The 23,076-nt window shown below is 39.6% G+C and overlaps 1 protein-coding gene across 2 annotated transcripts in view; it reads right to left on the minus strand.

Moving 5' to 3' along the window:
* KIAA0355 (KIAA0355 ortholog) overlaps nt 1-23,076 on the minus strand; it is a 104,168-nt gene that overhangs the window by 7,431 nt on the left and 73,661 nt on the right. For both annotated transcript variants that reach the window (XM_030581491.1, XM_030581492.1), the window contains 8 exons: nt 22,941-23,036; nt 22,646-22,807; nt 21,913-22,071; nt 15,188-15,285; nt 9,808-9,933; nt 8,209-9,200; nt 4,686-4,851; nt 3,208-3,342 (listed from right to left, as the gene is read on the minus strand). In XM_030581491.1, the coding sequence (XP_030437351.1) occupies nt 3,208-3,342; nt 4,686-4,851; nt 8,209-9,200; nt 9,808-9,933; nt 15,188-15,285; nt 21,913-22,071; nt 22,646-22,807; nt 22,941-23,036 (1,934 nt within the window). The remainder of the gene's footprint in view (nt 1-3,207; nt 3,343-4,685; nt 4,852-8,208; nt 9,201-9,807; nt 9,934-15,187; nt 15,286-21,912; nt 22,072-22,645; nt 22,808-22,940; nt 23,037-23,076) is intronic.

A 23,076-nucleotide genomic window follows, 5' to 3' on the forward strand; every position in this document is an offset into this window, starting at 1 on the left:
GAAGGAATAAATAATACTTCCTTATTTGCCTTCACACCATCCATGATTGTAGAGACATATCATATTCCCCCTTAATTCTCTTTTCTAAGGTGAACAGTTCCAGCCTTTTTAATCTCCTCTCACATGAAAGCTGTTCCATACCCCTCATCATTTTTATTGCCCTTCTCTACTTTTTCCCAGTGGGACAACCAGAAGGTTGTGGGCATAGCATGGATATAGACAGTGGCAATATGACATTTTGTTTTATTATCTATCCTTTTCTCAATAGTTCCTAACGTTAGTTTTTTGACTGCTGCTGCACATTGAATGGATGTTTTCAGAGAACTAGCCACAATGACTCCCAATATCTTTCTTGAGTGGTAACAGCTAATTCAGACCCCGTCATTTTATATGTGTAGTTAGGATCATGTTTTCCAGTGTGCATTACTCTGCATCACATCCACAGAATCAGACAAAGTGGACAGAACAAAGCAACCTCAGCACACTGCGCACACTACAGCTCGGTAGGCCACCATACATCCATTGAAAATTGGAAATTTGTGAAACCCCATATGGCACATCCCCCAGGACAGAAAACTGATTATCCAGAACTACCCTTAGAGAAAAGAATGAAGCCAGCGTAAGGCAGTCCTATATACTCTGCTTGGGCCTGTAAGCACTTGTGATCTGTATGATACGAGCTTTTATTAGACACCTTACTCAACCCTTTTTGGCTAACTACTAAGAAAGCAATGTGTTGGGTGTAATGAGTTAGTCAGGCCTGGTCGGAGTTGATGTTACAGAACAGTGAACCCTTTTTCAGTTGGCGCTGAGGGGTTCTCGGGAAAACCAGTTATTTCCTCCCTCACCTGAAACCTTTATGGAAACATATGTAAAACTGATTCAAGAAACTTGCTTGGCATTGCCAGGTTTGCCAGCTATAGACCTATTTTTAATCTTCCATGTCTGATTAAGATTATAGAGAAGATTATGGAACAGTTCTGAGTATGTAGGTGCTTCATATCTTTGACCTTTGTCAAGAAAACTTCATTCAGGACCTAGTTATGGTTCTCAGACTGCACTAGTGTGTAACTGTGTAGTAGTGCCTGTACTCTACAAGCTCCCGTAAGGATAGACAAGGCATAAGAAAAAAAAAAAAGATGAAAAATCCTAAAACCCGCAATGTTCAGGCTTTTACACATCTGCCCTTGCTCAGCACTCTGCCATGCTCTTGTATAGTTTCATATATATTTTAGTTAAATGTCATGATTACCTAAAACTATGGATGGGCTCTTTTAGTTATAAAAAAAAAATAACTAAAATAAACCACAGTACAGTATTTGCTGATAAGCAAGAAACACCAGCACTGCAGACTAGCTATTTTTATGACACCTGCAGCTCAGATACATAGGATTTTTTACCTTCTATTTGGAAGATTCTAGTATCAGAAGTCTGTTAAGGAGTTGTGTCTTCTCCCTCCGTCTCCCCCACCCCACCCCCAAACAATTATCCTGGAAACCGATTTTGACATCAACAGGACTACCAGAACGAATCTGTCAATATAACACACTTAATTTTATATATATATATATATATAACACTCTGCCAGCTTGCTTCCCTGCTTTCACTCTTCTACATTCAGCTGCTGCTTTTTCCTGCGACTGCTTACAGACATTCTACTTCATCTAACTGCAAAAGCAGTTTCTGAAGTTTGGTTCTTGAGCCCTTAAAGCCTCAGGTATAACTCCTATGCTGCGGACACTTCAGTCCATAACTTGCTCCTTTATTGTTTTGACCATCCTTCACTTGCTTTCTGCATGCATTAACCTTACCCCCATCTTGCTCCAGCACACTGCTTTCAGGGCAACACCTCCACAACAGATACCCAAGGATGACACACTGCTTCAGGAAACTTAGCCATGCTGCCATTGGCTTTCAGCACCCAACCCCGAAAATGGGTAAATTTACTTATATTTGCATGTTTTGGCTCTAAATTATTCAGTAGCTATTATGGGAGATTCTGTCAAATATGTTCAGCCACAGCACTAGTATTTGCTGATAGTTTAGGTTTACCAAAGGGCAACCACGTGGCAGATTTTGAAAACTACATATCTTGGGAACCTAATATTCAATTACAGTAGGGGACCTAGGCCCTGATCCTCAAAGGCACTTAGAGATTTAACTTCCACTCATTCCAGTGGGAGCCAGGCACTTAAATCCTTTTGAGGATCTGGGGACTACTGCCTTGAATAATTCACTTTTTAATTTAGGCCACTTCATTACTTCTCTCTTAGTGGCACACCTACCATCAGATCAGTGAAAAATTCCAGAGGCACAGCAGAGCTTTCAATCCCTCCAAAAGGTAGAAAATGATTAGGTTGTGATGTGTAGTATAACAGGAATAATCTGTTGTAATTCACCTTTGAGACTGATTAAACACCTTCGCTCTGTTTTAGCTATTCATCAAGCTCAATAGTTTATTTGCTTTGTATGATTTTAAAAAAAATGCAGCTGTGCATGCAGAAAAGGAGGGACCAAGCTGACATGGCCATTAAAGATAAAGACAGGAAGTCTGAGGCTGATGCCCACTTGAAGGGGGAACCAATGGAAGAACTCAAATAGGGGCCTGACATGGTAAGAATGACCAGGCTGGTAGATTATTTTAGCAGCAGCATTTTGAGTAAGATTAAGGGGAACAAGGCTGCATCAGTCAAGGCCAGAAAGGAGGAAGTTGCAGTAATCAAGATGCATAAAGAAGGTTTGGATGGGAATTTTAGCATGAGATGAAGTGTGGGAAGAAGTGGTAGGGTTTATACACATGAGTCTAGAGAGGGTCAACTGAAAGATGACCCTCCGTTTAAATGGTGAGTAACTGGGAAGATGGGGTATTACCCATAGTGACAGAGTAAGGTGGGAAAAGATCAAAAGCTCACTTTTGTGCATGTTGAGTTTGAGATGATAAATGGACATTGGTGAAAAGATATCAAAGATACTAGACGAGGTGGTGACGGCTCACTAGCGAGATTTGTGAGTCATTTGCATGAAGATCAGATACTTACAGATCCATATGACCAATGTGGCTACCAAGTTTCAATTCATATGGTTGTCTCACAATCCCACCAACTGAATGCTCCTCACACAAGATTTTCACTTTGTCTTGCCATTATTTTATGAAGTTAGGATTAAAATATTCAAGTGGCATATGTTTACAGTAACACATCTGCTCACCTCCTTTGCTTGACGGCAGCAACAAGGTCTGGCCCTGAGAACATGGAAAACAAACTGTCTCCATTAGCTGAGGAGGTCTCATCACTTGAGCTGGCGGAGTCTCCTTGATTACCAGACCAGCTGTTTGTCACATCACTGTAAGGAAACAGGAAGTCAGTCTTCATTTCTACACTGTCCTGACCACAGTACCTGCCATGAAGTGTTCATGGATTTTATACTAAAATGCTGAATGTTGGGAAGTCCCTACTCCTGGGACCCCTGAGTTAAACCACAATAGTGCAGAAAGTAGAAGGGGGCATATTTTTTACTATCTATTTACACAGAAATAAGTACGTTTCACTGATAACTATTACAGTAATAGTCCTGCCACTACAACATCATTAACTGCAACAATCTAATGTAAAAAGGAAAATCTCTTTCCTTCATTCATATATACGTATTCAGATTAAACACACGCACACACCATAACCTCTCACTCAGGCAGACAATCCAAATGATACTTGGTCTAGGAATTTCCAAAAGGGTTCAGACATTTATTTCAGAATTAGATGAGCATGGGAGCTCTACCTGGAGGCTGCAAACTGGTGTACAAGGCGGGTCACAAACAACCACTCCCCCTTGGTGTACAAATGGAAAGAGGATCCTGAAACTTTTTCATGTTGTAACATGAGGCCACAGCAGTAGTTCTCAAACTTTTGTACTGGTGACCCCTTCCATACAGCAAGCCTCCGAGTGTGACCTCCCTTTATAAATTAAAACCACTTTTTTAATATATTTAATACCACTATAAATGCTGGAGGCAAAACAGGGTTCGAGGTGGAGGCTGACAGCTCGCAACCCCCCATGTAATAACCTTGTGACCCGCTGAGGGCTCCCAACTCGCAGTGTGAGAACCCCTGGGCCACAGCATGGAAAAGGTTGAGAACCACTGAAATGGAGAATGTAGCAAGCCTCAGAACCCTCTCACTACAGATACTGAAGACTGAATCCACATTTGTTGATTAAGCAGCTCTTGCTGCTCCACAGTAGCAGCATCCAGTTGATAACGTCTAGGAAGCTCAATTCAATCCCCTGATATACCAAGTGGCTTCATAGCATCATTCCTGATCATAAATATCCTTGGCCTTTAAGACATTAAAATAAATTCAGTTTGAATTAAGCATTATAAACCTGTCAATTCTTATGTTAAGGTTAAAAATACACTGTATAAATACAACTGCACTAAAATATTTGTTTAAAGGACATTTCAAGCTAATGTTAACACTTCAATATCAACAAAGCAGAAAATGGTCAAACCTACTACCCTTGAAAATTATGTAATTTTTTAAAAAATATCACAGCATAGTCCAGTGAAGCAATGGCAGTTAACACAGCTATCAGGAAACACCTAGTAATTTACAGCATTTCTCCACTATGTTCAACCTGAACATAGAGCGGATAGAACATAATGTACAGGAGGACGCTATGGTCTCACTTACCCTTCTGTGAAATACTCCGGAAAAGGCCAGGTTCTGTGAGGATCATCAGGAAGAGGCCAGTTGCTACGTGTGTTGCTTGGGCGACGGATGTGCTGTGCTTGCCTTTTTTGTTGCATAGCCTGACTGACCCCGGCTACATAGCGGGCAAACTCTGGATCAGAGCCAACTGAATATACAAAAAGAAATCTGAGAGTCAGTTGCTGACATAGTCAGCTATTTCTACTGTAATTATCCCTTCATTTAATCCTTTCACTAGGCTGTCTATCTCAGCAAAAAAACTAACAATGAATACCTGTTACACAGTTGATAACTCTCCGTGAAACAATATATAGTACTAAACAACTAGATGCTGGAAAAAAAAATACATATTGACAAAGAGGTACAAAGTATCTCCATACACTGAATAAGGGAAAAGGGGAAGTTACTGACCTGTAACTGGAGGTCCCTCAAGATGTGGTCCCTCTCTGTATTCCACTCTGGGTTATGCATGTGCACCATGAGCCAGATAATTTGAAAATAGCATCCACTGGTCTGCGCATGCACCCTGGCTCACCTTGTGCCTCTGTCTGAGGGGATAAAGGTTGGGGGACCATCTCTCCAGTTCCTTCTCTAGCGCAAATCAGGTAAGATTTGAAGCAGAGGGGAAGGAGGGCAGATAGTTGAATACTGACAGGAACCACACATCTGGAAGAACCTCAAGTTACAGGTCAGTAACTTCCCCTTCTTCAACTGATGGTCCCTATTGTATTCCACTGTGGGTGACTGAGAAGTAGTACTTAAGCAGAAGGAGGGTGTGAGGGATGTAGAAGGCAGAGCTAAGTGGAAGAGCAACACCCAAACAAGGCATCAATTGAGGAGTCCTGCACCAGGACAATGTCTCACAAATGTGTGAATGGAGCCCAACATGGATGCTTCACAGATATCAAGGAGGGGGACCTCCTGAAGTGATGCCTATTCATTGCTTGTGCTCTAGTGGAATGAGCTGTCACCACACTGATGGGGGGTGGAGCGGGGGAAAGAAGGGGAATTTGGGATGTAGATGCAAATAAAACCCTTATCCTTATGGAATATAGTCAGGGCCCTACCAAATTCATGGTCCATTTTGTTCAATTTCATGGTCATACGATTTTAAAAATCGTAAATTTCATTTCAGCCCTTTAAATCTGAAATTTCACAGTGTTGTAACTGTAGGAGTCCTGACCCAAAAAGGAATTGTGTGGGAGTTGCAAGGGATTCCACAACTTTCCTTGGAAGCCTATTCCAGGGCTTAACTATTCTCAGTTAGAAAGTTTTTCCTAATATCTAACCTAAATCTCCACTGGTGCAAATAAAGTTGATTACTTCTTGTCCTATTCTCAGTGGACAAGGAGAACAACTGATCACTGTCCCCTTTAGAACAGCTGCTGATTTGTTCAAAGACTTATCAGTCCCTCCTCAGTCTTCTTTTCTCAACATTTAACAAACTCACTTTTTTTTTTTTAAAACCCTTCCTCATAGCTCAGATTTTCTAAACCTTTTATCATTTTGCTGCTCTCCCCTGAACTCTCTCCAATTTGTCCACATCTTTCTTAAAGTGTGGTACCCAAAACTGGACACAATACTCCAGCTGAGGCCTCATCAGTGCTGAGTAGAGCAGAACAATTACCTCCTGTGTTTTACGTACACTACTCCTGTTAATACATCCTAAAATATTAGCCTTTTTTGCAGCATTCTGTTCTCCAAAGTGCTTGCATTGTCATCTACAAATTTTATAAGCATACTCTCCACTCCAGTATCCAAGTCATTAATGAATACATTAAATAGTACCAGACCCAGGACAGACCTCTGTGGGACCCCACTAGATATGTCCTCCCAGTTAGACAGTGAATCATTGATAACTACTCTGAGTATGGTCTTTCAACCACTTGAGCATCCACCTTATCGTAATTTCATCTAGACCACATTTCCCTAGTTTGTTTATGAGAACGTCACGTGGGACTGGGTCAAAATATACTAAAACCTAGCTATATCACATTAAGCTGTAAGCACATTATTTTAAAACAATTAAAAAAATTAGTTTCTCCTTTACTTACTGTACTAAGCAAAGCCTGAGTTAAGGATTCCTACCACTCTGCTCAGAATATGGCACTCCAGTGAAGGAGGAGCTGATTTTTCCATTGCAAAAAGGTCAACTTATTAAGTTTTGTAAAGGCCAAGTCATATATAAAACCATCTCTTTACTTATGTAACAATTTATTAAAACAGTAAATGAAAATATTCACTCTGTTGAATTACTTTCCACATTCCTTTCAGCATGGAGGAAAAAAATAAGCTTTGTTTTGCATTCATGTTCTCAGTCCAATAATGTAAATGCTACAAGGGGTGCAAATTACACTTTGTGGGTTTTGTTTTAAAGTTCATTGGAACATTTCCATTGGACAGTTGTTTTTTTTAACCCGAAATCTAAATTCTGGGTCAATTTTACCTTAACAGCATCCCTGTAACTGGGACCCCAAATTTGGTTGGGTATTTTTTGTTTGTAAAGAAAAAGGCCTCTGGGCACAGCAAGTAACTTCTCCTCTCGTTTTAGTTCTAAAAGAAATACTTACCTTACACTGAATATTTTTTTTCCTTCTTAGCATTAATAACCCTAGTCAGAGCACCACCCCCGTGGAATTGAACCAATGGTGCAGACTGCCTTTGGAGTGAGCACAATGGGTTGGCCTCACCGTAAGCAGCAATGCTAGATGAGTGAACAAAGTAGCCACATACAAATAGGAAACAAGTGAGTTGGTTGCTAAAAAGTCTCTCTAGCCCTCAGCTGCATATGAATTGAGAGACAATGTCATGGCTGGGGGAAGAGACTCCTCTGCCAGTCCAACTACTGTCTCTCCAAGCAGTTTTAATAACTGCATAATTTCTGCACAGCAGAAACTTTTTGATATTAGATGTGTTGTGAGTACAAAGATAATTATGAAGGATCCTTTTTTGTATTGTGATGTGGTCCATGTTATGAAAAAGTTTCAGAAGCACTTGAAATTAGGGCTAGAAACTGAGGTTTTACTCCCTCCTTTGCCAATTACTTGCAAGGTGTCACTAAGGCCCAGATTTTTAAAGCTATTTAGGTGTTGCTGCACTCAGGATCACAACGCATAACTGATTTAGGAGCCTATATCTCCTATCTTTTCAAAACTGATTTAGGCACTTACGAGTCTAAACTCCACTGTCAGTAGATGGAATTTAGATGAAGTGCCTAAATCCCTTTCAAAATTAGATTTAGGCTCCTAAATCAGTTAGATGTTGTGACCCTGAGTGCAGCACTAAATGGCTTTAAAAATAGGGGCCTTAATCTCTTTGTACCTCAATTCACTCAATGGTTAAAAATAAAAGTGCACAGATGTTAATGCCCACTGACCTTTGTAAAACACTTTGGATCCACTGATGAAAAGCACTGTTACCATTACTACCAACATTTAACAATATTCTTTACTTTGTAAAAAATATAAATACATTGTAATTATTTGAAGAAAAAAAGGATACACACCTGCAGGATCAAAAGGCAGAATTTCTCCCAACATCCCAAAGACTCCATCATTCTGGTCACGGTTTGGCCATGTGTTGTTTCTAGGTCCTTGTGGTTTCTGTCCTAACATCTCAGACACCATACTGTCCATATAGCTGCTCACAAGACCCAAGCTATATAAATCAGAGCTCAGATCTGAGAAGCCAGGATTGTTCCACTGACTAATATGAGACAATCCAGCCCCAACTGCTTGTGCTGACTGCTGTGAAGAATTATTCGCCCATTTGCTGGATACACGCTGTTGCTGCACTCCAATTGGTTGGAGAAGATGTTGATAATACTGCATTTGCTGCTGCTGCTGCTTTTGTGACTGCTGTTGCTGTGACAACCCTTGCTGAGAAGGATGCAGAGATGCATGAGACATAGACTGTGGTTGTTGCACTGCTCCTGATTTTTGTTCTGTTGCTGCAGAAGATGCAACAGAGTTCCTTCTTTTCACCAATGGAGAAGTCTGCTGGGATTTGCCCATATTAAAACCAGACAAGAAATCTATAACCTCCTGCATTTCCTGGTCAGTTGGTAAATTCATACCTTTATCATCCTTGCCATCATCTGCTTTAAAGAAATTATCACACCTTTCAACAAGAAATCCATTGACTATTTGGTTACTTGTGCTCTGAGTTGGTTGTAATGGATCTATAGTCCTAGGGAAATTACCAATGTTCAAAATACTTTGTAATCGTGTGTCTATGTTACTGGGCATTTTAATTTTCTCCTCTGTGTTGCTACCTATGAAGACATTTTTGGAAGGCGTACTGGGGATAGAGTAACTTCCACTGTTACTTGAACTGGTGCAGGAAGTTTTCTTTGTAAACCGTGAAGTCAGTTTTGAGAAAGTCTTTTGCAGGCCTCCCGATGACTTGCTTCCATTTCCAGATGGCATGTCAACTTGATTCCCGAAGTCACAGATCTCACGCTGTAACTGGATCTGAATACAGGGCAAAGCTTGCTCCCTGTTTGAACAAAAAACATTTATTTCAAGCCAACCAATATACTAGCCTAATACAACACACAAAACTATGTCTTAACAAGTCTACACATTCAGTTTGTGTATTTTGGGGGAACTGAATAATTGGGTAATGGATGGGGAAAACATACAAAATAGAGCTCTTCAGACAAATCTTGGTTAAAGTCAATCTGACTAGTCAATTATTTTCTTATTTGACAGTGATATTAGTTAAACGGCTACATTGGTAATGATTAATCTGGTTGACTTGAAATTTTGGGGTATTCATGTTTTATTTTTCTGAATGTATTTTAATAAGGTCCAAAAATCTGACAGATACACCCATATCTTTGCAAGAGAACAGCAGACTGCGTAATTTTTGTTCCAAATAAAAAATAATCTACAGCACCTTTTCATCTACCTATAGGCTACCCAAGCTTTGCAAACTTCTTACTGCTTAGTCTGATATATGCACCAATTCTCTGCCTTTCTCCCCCCAAGAACAGACACTAACAATTTTTGCAATATTGTATTGAGTCATCTTACAGCCCTTCAAATAATTCTGACATCTTTTAAACTGGAAAAGTAGAGCATGAGGGAAATGTGAGATGTACCTTCCTTCCTTCCACCTGTTTATGTCAAACACAGCAGTATAGAGCACATCTACAAGTCCCAAAGTCTTCTCTGGATCCAGACTCCTCTGCAGTAAAGACATTGTTGCTGGATCTTCCTTCAGACACCTATAAATATTGGAGTTTTTAAAAATGTTATTGTTGGACTATTCCAATCATAAATGTTTAATATGTTGGAAAAGCAACAAAATGCCACTTAATTATGCTAAAACTTAGTTATGCGTTTGTGAAACAAATCAGGTAGTGTTCATGGATAGCTTAGCTACTACCACTTAATATAGAGCAACCAAAATCACTCTGCTTTTGGGTAAGAACAGAGAATTGCTACCAAGTACTGATGATGAAATTCATAAACTGGAATGGATGGGTTGCACTCATGCTGTAAGAATGACAGGCAGCAGAGACCAAATAAGGACTCAGAATTCTCAGCATCTCCTCTTACAGAACTTCCTGTTATCTCCCAAATAAAGCCCTTGTACCAGTAAGGCAATGTTCAATGCTGAAATAATTTCCAGTATAACAGAAGCCTCTGCACTGGGCACATATGACATAACCTTCTCAGATGGGTCATTCAGCACTGCTAGGATTGAGATGCAGAACCATTACTAACAGTAAAAAAAATCCTGTCTCTGAATTTTACAGTCCACCGCTCTGGAACTGATAGGATTTCTATAGCAATCCCACATCCTTAATAAAAAAAACAAGAATATCAAGAACAAACTGCTTTGAGAACAATGGAAATAGTGTCAACAGAAGCAAGAGTGCCCAACTTGAAATGTTTACACAAAACAACAGACTAAGTGGCTACCTCAGCGTCGTCTGCTGAAGCTTCTGCAATTTCAGTCCAGAAAGAGGTTAGGCCAGCCTGACATGAGTGAAAACAGACAGACACTCCATGTTCAGCCAGTGCAAAACAAATTAAATCACTTGGAAAAAGTGATTCGAGAAGCTCCAAGTACTTTCCCTCCTCCAAATTAAAAAAACAAAAACCAAAAACCTTTTCACACCTTTAATGGCAAGGGTTCTCTAATGCAGGACTAGGAAAGAACTACTTTTTGGCCCAAATGGAAGCAGGTGACCGAACAGGGTGATAAGTTAATTCACTCACACACACTCACTCTTGTGCAAAAATAGTCGCTCTCTCCTGAAAGTTCCATCTTCCTGCAGAGATTATGGCAATTAAAAAAAAAGACTATATTAATAGACAGCTAGAATAAGGAAATTGACTTATAGGCTTCTGAGGGGGTTTACACAGTAAACTCATTAGCTAAGTCCTCAGCCATTTTGCAGGGAAGGGTGAGTTTAACTGGAGATGTGGAGAGACAACCTTAAAATATAAAAATAATCAATGACTATCAATGGATGACCCCCATGAAAAATCTTCAGTTCTGCCATGGAGACTACTCAGGGTAGATGCTTGAACCCTAATACAAGTTATAGCAAGAGATGTCTATTCAGCTCCTAATGGGAAAAAATGAAACACAAGCTCAGGAAGAGGTGTGGAGACGTATTCTTACTGGGGATAGCCTGAGCATTTCTTCCAGACATTGCAAAAGGAACAATTTAAGAGTACAGAACTTCCTAACTAGCCATTTCTGAACTACATTCACCCTTTCAGGTCACTCAGTCATTAGATCAGAATAGTAACAGGTCCATGCTTAAGTATATCATGGCATTAGGAAAGGGATTATCCCCAGAGGGCTGTTACAGACTACAACAGCATTGTATCTGTGCACCAAGAAAGATGAAAAAATAACCTCTGTTCTACCTGAAAAAGAAGGCGTTTTGACTATATGAGTGAAGGTCTCTGTAAGTCTTACAGCATTTGACTGATGTTTTGGCTGGCACATAAGGCAAGATAGCTCTGAGCTCAACCTTCTAGAAATTTAAAAACTTGCAGATGAAGTGACTTCCATGTTTGGTTTATTAGTTTCCATCCTCTTTTTTCATAAGTGACTGAAGAGGAGTTTATTGGTACTAAGACTGCTTGAGCAGAAAACAATGCACAGCAAGTCTTATGGCTCTCAGTTACAGAACACCGTGTACAGTATTTTTCATTATTTACTGCTTGCCTTGTGCCATCTGATATCCCTCAAAAGCCTCCAGCTGAAGGGGCTGGTGATATTTCATACCTGATACAGTTCTTAGACCTCCGGTTAAGAGATGTAACCTGTTTAGCTGCCATTGATGTCAGGACCCAAATCTGTCATGCTAAATTAATGCAGATTATCTGAGAGGCACGCCTTGTTTTGTATCAGAGCTAGTTGTAGTTTTCTGCAATTAAACCCATGAAACTACATCCAGGCACAGAGATTCATCACATGCACGCCCTCCCTGACTACCTACCAGGGCAATGACTGAAAGGATTTGCTATGCAAATCAGGCTAGGCATTCATTCCCACCTTCTTAACACACAGCTGGTCTCAATTCTGAGTGTGAGATGCGGAACTTCTATCCAGCTCCATTACTAATCTTAATAGAAGAGATTGATATCAAGTTGATTACCCCTTCAGCTAGTTTGAACAACAGGTAGGTCTGGCAAGGGCACCATTTCCAATTGGGGAGGAGGGCAACTTTAACCATGATTACAGGGGCTACTTAGGCAACTAAAAACGTTATGTTTATTTTTGGTTCTGGTTTGTGATTTTTGTGTGTGTGTTTGTTTGTTTTTAAGATAATAGGGTGAGGGCCGCAACCAAAAATAACTCAAAGGGAGCGGCTCTCTTAAAAAGGTTTGAAAACTGCTCAGGGTGCAGGCATGCGGGGTAGCTAAGGGCTGTGTGCTGGAAGGGATATTGCTTAGTGTGCAGGGAGTGGCTGTGTCCAAGGGGGTGCTGCTGCTACTGCCAGCCCTGCACTCAGTCCCTAGTTGGGCACAGTGGGGCAGATCCAGGGGGCCTTTGCCCACCCAGGTATACAATGGGCAGAGGAAGGGGGACACCCTGAGATCAGCCCCACCTGGCTCTGCGCAACAGATCAGGAGGCAGGCTCCAAGTCCCAAGCAGCTCGGATAGTGGTGGCTCCATGGCAGGAAGCAGGGGCAGCCCAGGGGCTCCAGATGGCTGCAGAGCAGGGAGCAGGGGGAGGAAGGACAGCATCTTCCCTCCTGCTACAAAATGTGGTACGAAGCTTGGGGGAGGGGTTGCCCCTCACCCCAAATGGCACCCCTGAGGCCCAGATCAAGAGGTAGGAAGAACTGATGCACTGGGTCTATCTTTCATTTTAGGGAAGAGCTAGAGCATTCGCTAGTTCAAAAAGTAGGGCATAATACTTCAGATGTAGCTCAGGGCAAGCCCTAGATATTTTTGATAACACTAAATTTATCATTAAATTGAAGGTCCACTGATACAAGGAATTCCTGGAACTGATGGCTGAATGATTACCCCCCCCCCCCCCGACTCCAGGTCTAACTTACTAACAAAGATTTCACTGAGCCACCAAAGCACAGAATTGCCAAAACCTGGCTATTTCTCCCGCCATAGAACTGAATTAGAACTGTTGTCACTTGAAATGGGACACCAGTGGAGAACACTGCTGCTTCTTGACAGTAACTAGGGGACAGAATTTTTGTATGGAAAGAAAGTTAAAGAACTGTATTTAGTACCTCGCCAGGTGAGGTCAGGAAACTAACAGCCTTATATCTGCCTAGTGAGCCCCAATCAGGGACGAGCCCTTTATCAGATGCATCCCAGGAAGAGCAATTAAACTCAATTTAGTAGATTTAGTTTCAGAAAAGCCTCTCCTATTACCTGTGGATGTGATAAAGGAATGGTTACTTTGGTACCTAAAATGAATCTTCTGTGGAGGAGAAAGGATAATTTGCATTGCCCTAGAAATACAATTGGGATATTGAAGAGATCTAGGGCCAGACTTTTAGTGAGGATGCAGAGACTCTTTATAGTCTGGAATAGTTAACATCATGATCTAAGACCGCCTTAAATATACTTGCAACCCATAGGGGTAAGGAATAAACAGTTACAGTTCAGATGTACTTGGTGACCTGAAAATAAACGGGCTTGCCTTGCTACACTAAGCGGGACATTCTACAACTAGGTGGCCAGAAATCTGAGCCACCACATGGAGAAAGACAGCTATCAACTTCATTAAATCCAAGGTATTTGCACCAGACCTGGAATCAGAGAATGCTCTCTTTCACTTGAAGGAATCAAGCACCATAAAAGGTACACAAGGAAATGGTTAACAGATCCAAGAAGAATTCCAACCAACTACTTATTCAAAGAGTCTTTAGAAGTAACCATTGCCTTTAACCAGGAGAGAGAAGCAGCCATTGCCCATATCCAGTGAGCAGTCCACTTCTAGTCTTATATCCCACCAGTATTTTGTCTGACAGGGAGCCAACAACATTTATGTGATTGACTAAAATGTGACACACTAACAACTGGATTTGGCCAAATATTTAAATAGCACCTATTGTGAACAGACAGGACTCTATTAATGTTTGTCAGTAGGGGGAGCCCCTCCAAAGATTTTCAGTTGTGGTTCAAGTAGTCTGCAATTTCTTTTTAATTGTTTTAAAAAAATAGAGCAATTTAAACAGCATTCCAAAGACAGAAAATATCCAGAGTGTCAGTTTATAATCTGGAAGAATTAAAGAAGAATTCACCTTTCTCTGTGGAAAGTGACTAGGTCATTTATACTTGAGGAAAGGCCATATATACTAGTAGTTGTAGGCTGTCTTCACTAAAGCTCAGACTCATCACCTACCATAAACTGAAGTCGTCCATAATAGTGGAAGTGCGGCAATAAAAGGGATCTGCAATAAAAGGGATCTTGTTGTTTCAAAAGGATGCCAATATTTGGTCAATCCTGGCAATTAGAAAAATGAATTCATTTAGCTCCATAGTCTACACTACTGAAGGTCCCACACCAAACTTTCTGGAAAGGTTCAGTGAGATGCTAGAGTACCTCACCTGCCACCAAGATACTTGAGGAGATCCTCTTACCTCCCAGACTTCCTGAGAGACATGCCACCTCAGAGAAAGAGTTCATACACTGAAGGTCTGCCACAGAAGAGCACAATACGGAAGGATTTGTTTGCCTTACCTTTCATCTGTTCAACTATTACCATCCTTTCTTCTTTTCAAAAAGCCTCTTCAGTATTCTAGTCTGACAGCATTGCCTCCACTTCTATTGCCTCCTGAAGAAACAGCGCAAATACTAGGAGCTAACAGAGAAGAACACGCAAATTCTAGAAATTCTAGGCACACCTGTCAGTCAGTCCTACAACAAGAGTGCCACACCTCAGTTCCAGGTTGGAGGAGCCTATACATCATCAGTTTTTCTATATAAAAAAAATAAAATCATGCCTACTAGTGTTATCTGATATACAATATTTATTTACCAAGTTGATGGGACTTGCACCACAATTCTGGATCCTTCTAAACTAATTTGAGGAGCATATGCTTCTTTATTTTCAATCTGCGCTGTGTCCACAACCACCTAAGCAAATAAAGTAACAATATTTAGTTCTTTTAAGAATATGGTTAATTGTTTTACCCCCTGAAGTTCAAAAGGTAATGAAAATGGACAAAACACACAGAACTGCAGCAAAATATAATTGCAATCTGATTTCCATTTTAATATATCAAAACAGCAATAGTAGTATAATTTCTCAAATCAAGCATTTAAATAAACAGCAGACACATAATTTTATCCTCAGCTACATCCTGTAGTTATGCATCACCCATGCAGTATCAGCTACTGCACTTCACACAGGCACCACAAAGGCTGTCACATTTGGAGGCAAGGAATACTAATTCTCCCAACTACTACCTCAAAGCCCCAAAAGCATCTTTTTAGTCAATTCTTTTGGATAAAACGGATACTTAATTGGGATGCCTGAGGTGAAAGAGATGAATTTTATTTTAGTCTGCAACTCTAGATTAACTTGCAATTCCATGGTTTTCTGGGTTCTAAGATCCTACATACACAGTCCCTGCCTCTGCCCATGCTGAATTGTGTGTCACTAATTATTAATACCTTCCTTAGTAAGAAGAAGGAGATGACTATCCAATGTGCTGAATTTGAGTCCCCCCTCCATAAGACATTGTTTCTGAAGCTGGAGGATTTGGAAATTATCATTCTGTCTTTAACCTTCCCTTATTAGGGAAACTGACTGAGAAGGATGGGTTCGCATCAGCCTCAATAATTATATCTTTTAGTAGGTTCCACATTTGATTCATGTTTTCATTTGAGGTCCAGTCTTCATCCACAGGCCATTTTGGTAATTTCTAATAGCAGATTACTTGTACCATTTAACCTTGAAATGGCCAAGCCCTCCAGTGCAGAGAAGCCTTAAGGGATTTTAGTGGCATGTACGCAGGTTCTGCTATTATCTGGTAGGCAGGTATCAACTAGTGGTGATGGAGAAATGTGTCAAGTGAAGCATTTGAAATGGAGGGGCCTGAAGTCTGTTGAGATTCTATGTTCCTTCCTATGTCAAACCTACTAAAATTGCAGCAAGTATAACTGTACTGCCATTACCCACCCTTTAGATGTTCCATCTCTGAGCATATGACTGCATTCCCTTGGATAGTTGCCTCAGTCCATTCATCCCTACTTGCAAACAGTCTCTGAGTCTTTTTTTTTAATTTTTAAAAAGAGGCCATTATGATTAGTGTTTGGCCTGTGTACAAGCTTCCATGCACCTTTTTTTTTTAAATGACAATGCCATTCTATTACTTTGTTTAGGTTTCAGAGTATTTATGAAACTTGAATTTTATTCTGCAGATCTATTGATTTATGCCACACCTGTAGCTATGAGTATGATAGGATAAGAAAGGAAAGATTTATTGGAATGATTTAATCCTAGTATTCAAGGGACAGATACCATCTGTGTGTAATTCAGGAGTGAATCTTGCTTCACTCAGACCCAACTTACAAACAGAAAGAAAAATTCTCAACATTTGGCCAAGGTTATGATATCTAGGGTTTAGAAATTAGCAGCTAGGATGGTGCTGTTACAGGAACACTGTGCTAATAGCAGGGAGAAGTGCTAGCACAAAATTACCTTGATTATAATTAGTTTCATTTTATCTCTGCCTTATATGACATCCAATTAAGAAAAATCATAGTTGTGATTATTTTTTCCTGACACACCAAAAAGAAAACATCTTAAATCCATATGTTAGTGCTATTAAAAAAAGGGGGTGTCATTAAATATTATTCTTAATACCAAAGTGCATGACAAATCACATAAAAAAGCATTCACAAAATGAAACTTCAACATTACTACAGAAGTATCAACTCAACAGTACTAACATAAATGTTTTGATAAGAGACTGGAGGTCAGACAATGCCACAAACAAATCAGCCACTGCTCATGTGTAAACAAATGCAGGAGATGATTCTTTAGGAAAAGTAGTGTTGTGCTCCTAATCTTTTGATTTTTCCCTTTGAAAAATTAACATTAGAAACACTTTGAGAGCTGGTTTGCACTAGGAAATTACATCAGCATAGCTATGTCTCTCAAGGTGTAAAAAATCCGACCTATGCCAACCTAATTCCAGGTGTATACAGTGCTAGGTTGACAAAAGAATTCTTCCATCCAAGTAGCTACTGCCTCTTGGGGAGGTGAATTATTACCTATGCCAATGGAGAACCCCTCGCGTTGGTGCAGATAATGTCTACACTGAAGCACTACACAGTGCAGCTGGTGCTGCAGCTGTACCGCTGTAATGGTTTAAGTGTAGACATACCCTTATGTTAACAATAAAAATCAATGTTAGTATCTTTACAATACGGCAGGCATGATCAGTCAAAATGGATTTCCAGTTGCTTTGCATTACTGGAGCAGCACAAAGCAGAGCTGGAGTGTACCAGTGAATATGCAAAGACCCCTGAATTATCAAGCACAATGGGCTAAGTTCAGCTGAGTGAAGCAGAATAAACCTTGGTGAACGTCAAAACATTTGAAGTAGTCTGAAAATTTAGAATATGATTGAAAATTTAGAATATGATTTTCGTAAGTGTTGAGTAGTCACAACTTCAGTTGACTTAAATGTGAAGATCAGGTTCTTAATCTACAAATTAAGACAAATATTGAATAACTAGAGCAGGGGTAGGCAACCTATGGCACACGTGCCAAAGGCGGCATGCAAGCTGATTTCAGTGACACTCACGCTGCCTGGCTCCTGGCTACCGGTCCGGGAGGCTCAGCATTTTAATTTAGTTTAAATGAAGCTCCTTAAATATTTTAAAAAACCTTATTTACTTTACATACAATAGTTTAGTTATATATTATAGACTTATAAAAAGAGACCTTCTAAAAACGTTAAAATGTATTACTGGCATGTGAAACCTTAAATTAGAGTGAATAAATGAAGGCTTGGCACACCACTTCTGAAAGGTTGCCGACACCTGACCTTGAGTAACTGCTCCTTTTTTGTTATCTGACACAGTAAGCCAGTAAAACCTAGAATAATTAAGCAATTTATGAGTCATACTTCATTTCACTTTCTAATCTTTTTCTAACAAGATGCATAGCCAAAATATGTGCAGCATAGAGTAAACGAAATCTTCATGAGATTATCCTACAATGTTTTATTTGGCACTTAGGTAGCAAGTTAACTCATAAATCTCAGACAATACAGATACATTAGTTTCTAAAAACAGTAAAATGAAGGGTGTGCTATATCTACTCCTGATTCATTTATCTGACTTCTGAACAAAATAAATTCAAAATACAGTGAACACGTTTCTCACACCCAGCCTGGTGGTTACTTAGGAAATGGCTTCCTGTTCATCGGACATCTATTGTTCTTGTTTTACAGGTGCTTCCTCCCTCACCCCACCCAGAGAACGCTCTAAAGGAAAAGATTAGAATGTGTCGTCATAACATAAAATTGTACGCAAATGTAAATTAATTTTGCAGAATTTTTACATAGCACCACAGATGTGCTAAGCAGTCTACAGACAAAAATGGCAAATCCTTACTCTGAAAAGATTACAGTGTAATTTAGGGGGAGGAACAAGGAATGATAAACCAAGAGTAAGACACGAGTAAGAACTGTGTCCAGTTCTGGGCACCGCATTTCAAGAAAGATGTGGAGAAATTGGAGAGGGTCCAGAGAAGAGCAACAAGAATGATTAAAGGTCTTGAAAACATGACCTATGAAGGAAGGCTGAAGGAATTGGATTTATTTAGTTTGGAAAAGAGAAGACTGAGAGGGGACCTGATATCAGTTTTCAGGTATCTAAAAGGGTGTCATCAGGAGGAGGGAGAAAACTTGTTCACCTTGGCCTCCAATGATAGAACAAGAAGCAATGGGCTTAAACTGCAGCAAGGGAGATTTAGGTTGGACATTAGGAAAAAGTTCCTAACTGTCAGGATAGTTAAACACTGGAATAGATTGCCTAGGGAAGTTGTGGAATCTCCATCGCTGGAGATATTTAAGAGTAGGTTAGATAAATGTCTATTAGGGATGGTTTAGACAGTATTTGGTCCTGCCATGAGGGCAGGGGACTGGACTCGATGACCTCTCGAGGTCCCTTCCAGTCCTAGAGTCTATGAGTCTATGAGTATATGAAGATGAGGCTTACAAGAGTGAAAGATCATACACTGTTTACTGTTATTTATGCATCTTGTTAGTGCCTCTGAATATGAAAGGCCTCTGCTATTAGATAATTGATGACAGCCGTGAATAGAGTTAATCATGATTTTACCAAAGTTATTCCTAAAAATGACAATTTCATTTTGGCTTGCACAATAATCAAAGGAGTTCTATGCCAACAACTCTCCCTGCTGCCAGCATGGAACTCTCATGATAGCAGCACTTCAATGGCCAGCAGGGCTGCCTTGCTCTCCACCAGCCGTGTTTTCCCATTGCTGCTGAGCCTCAACCTTTTACGGGGGAAGGGATAGCTTAGTGGTTTAAGCATTGGCCTGCTAAACCCAGGGTTGTGAGCCCAATCCTTGAGGGGGCCACTTAGGGATCTGGGACAAAAATCAGTACATGGTCCTGCTAGTGAAGGCAGGGGGCTGGACTTGATGACCTTTCAAGGTCCCTTCCAGTTCTAGGAGATTGGTATATCTCCAGTTATTATCTATTAATCTCCCCCTCCAGGTGAAGAAACTACCTAACCCCCTCCTGAGAACAGCTCTACCTCTGATCTAACCCCTCTTGAATCTAATGTTTTTAAAGTATTTTGTCCTCAAAAACACCCAATCAGAATGAGACCAACAATCTTACTGTACTACCACCAACACCTTCCTCTACTCCTAAAAAGGACAGGAGTAGTTGTGGCACCTTAGAGACTAACACATTTATTTGAGCATTATGCGCAAATAAATGTGTTAGTCTCTGAGGTGCCTCAAGTATGCTTGTTCTTTTTGAGGATACAGACTAACACAGCTGCTACTCTGAAACCTACCCCTAAAAAGTTAGGAACCTGTGCCACACAGGTTCCTATCAGCAACTGCTATGTCAGAGGATTGATAGTAGTAGCACAGCTGCTGCCATATTAGCAGCAGAGAAAGCAGAACACCATGATTAGAGTCAATTTCATTTTATATCTTGTTTACATGTCACAGTTATGATGATATTCCCTTGAGTTAAGATATGAACAAGGGAGAATATCTTAAATTTGTGCTACTAATGGTCAAAGTTGTAGAAGCAATTTAATGAGATGCGTATAATACCAAAGTGATGTTCAAACAGATAAGCATGACAAATGAAGCTTCACTATTTCTGTAGAAATTATCAACTCAACAGTAGTAAATAATAAACTAAGACGGGAGGTAAGTCAAAGCCACATACATACAAATCAGCTACTTCACTTGCCTGAACAGATGCAGTAGCTGACCTTACAAGATATGTAGCAAAATGCCATTTTTTTTTTAAATCAGAGATTAAAATCAACCATCAATTCTTGATCATTCTATGTTCAGGTTGCACACAAAGTAAGAGACCATTGATAGTATATAATCCAACAGTTAGACCAAATTTTGATTCTGTTACCAAGTGGTGGCTTAAAAAGAAGGTGATTGAAACTCTTATGCACAATGATGTACTTTTAAAACACATACCACACACACACTTCCTGCTGCATTGTTGTTAAAGGAAATCTGCTCCCATTTTACTTGCCCAGTAGATTGAAAATTCACAATAGCTCAAAAGAAACACTTGTCATGAATAAACGGAAGTGCATTAAATAAAAAGACTGCAGTGACTAGTTATACCATAGATCAAATGTTTGCTTAAGAAAACACACACATCTTAAAACAATATCCAAACAATTCCTAAATATACCTTACTGATGAATAGTGCAAGTGTCTCCATTTGAATTGCCATTTTACTGATATTCGAAGGGGAGGACCTCCTGCTGGCAATTAAACAGGAAATCCAGCTCCACGTCAGTGGTGAAAAACAGTATTTTCAGAGTTGTTGTAGAATAAGATTTTTTTTTTAAATGTGTTAGTCTCCTGATTTTACCATGCATTAAAATGGGAGCTGCATTTCCTGTGTCCTAATCTACATCAGGTTGTAAAACCTGCAGCTTCCTATTTGATTTTATAAGTTCTAGTGCTTTTCTTTTCATAAAATCAGTGTTCAAAATATTCTTTATGTTAAGAGTGTAAGTTTTCAACTACAATTAAGACTTCTAAATCTATGGTCTGCTAAAATCCATCTTGTCTACCAGTAAAGTTATCTCTAACACTGGAAATGGAGGAGCCCACTGTAAGAAATTGAACCAATTTTCAAAGTGTTTTAATAATGTTTTAATATCTGTAAGAGAAACTTTAGTGTAGTGTAGTGTAGTTTTATGTAAGTTTTATGTAGTATAGTTTTATGTAAGTGTTTTGATTGTTAAATTATTGGTCAAACTGTCAACTGTAATTACAAAGCTTTTAATACTTTTCATATTTTACTAAATCGTACTTAATTTTGTGAACTTGTAAACTGATGGGCTGAGAACAATGGTCCCAGTCCTACAAATTGCTCAGCACCTTGTTCTATCAGCCCAAATTATCTCAGTTTTGCTTTAAGAGAAGTATTCTTGTCCAAATATAGCTTTAAAAATAGTTTGTTTACGGCTGATCTGTCCCTATCTGCCACGGTTACTTACCAATCCAGCTTGGCCAAATAATAACTGTACAGCAGTCTTGCACGCTCCCCGCCAAGTAGAAGGGCAAACCTGATTTAGTACTTCAGTGACAGGAGAGTCATCCCGGAGTGTAAGTCCATTATGGCAACCAGCTTCTTTGATCAGTTGTAGCATTGTGTGCTGCAAGTCACAAAAGCTTGTTACACACACTACTGAAAACAGAGTAACATACATTTGAAAAAACATCTACAACTGAATGTATGCGTTGAGGTTACAAACAGGAAATAAAATGTTCCCAGATGTCCTTTTCTTGTAATTTTGATTTGTCTGAAGGATACATTCAAGGAAATTAAATACACATAGTAGTGTCAAATATAGAAGCATTTGCTACCTGTAAAAGTCTAAGTTATAAAATGCACCTGTATAAATTGAATTATGGAAATTAGTATAATAATCAGAATACAAAAGAGCACTGCTTAAGAGACACTGTAAATAATAGTTCAAAACACAATCCATTTTTAATATTTCCAGGAACAGGGAGCTAAGTTTACCTTGAAAAAGTGAGAATGCTCAAAGATATCCAAATAATTTTTGGATGACACTCCCACCTTCTCCTCAAATTTAGAAATCCATTTTCCCACTAGTTCTAAGAATACCTTTTGAATTCATTTGGCGTGATTGGTTTTAAAATTGTAATTTAATACTGAATATTTAATATTGAATTTGTATAAGAGGTTAGATTTAGGGTCATTACCGTTTTCAGCTTCAGGTTTTCTGCTGCAGACTCATTAAAGGATATTCCTTTTAGAAAATGGGATCCTATCTGAACAGGTACAGTGGGGAGTTCACACTGAATTGGCTGAGGTGGAGTCTGTCTCCTTCCTGTTTGTTGGGCTTCAGCTTCACAACAGCAGCCCTTGAAGACAAAATGTAGATCAATGAGCAGAAACGGAGACAGTAAATAAAAAGCTAATAAAAAGACCAAAATTTAAGCAATTATCATTCTTTACCATTCATTTTCAGGAGGACAAAAGCGTAGTGGCTCTTACCTGCAAACTTGCTTCAATAGCTTTTGGATTCAAGTGGAAGCCAGCCTTCATTGCATATTCACAATGGCCCAAACTCTCTAAAGCGATTTTATATGCCTGATATTACAAAATGGTTTAAGATACAAGTTAGCCATAA

This window comes from Gopherus evgoodei, chromosome 12, assembly GCF_007399415.2.
Source record: "Gopherus evgoodei ecotype Sinaloan lineage chromosome 12, rGopEvg1_v1.p, whole genome shotgun sequence".
NCBI lineage: Eukaryota > Metazoa > Chordata > Testudines > Testudinidae > Gopherus > Gopherus evgoodei.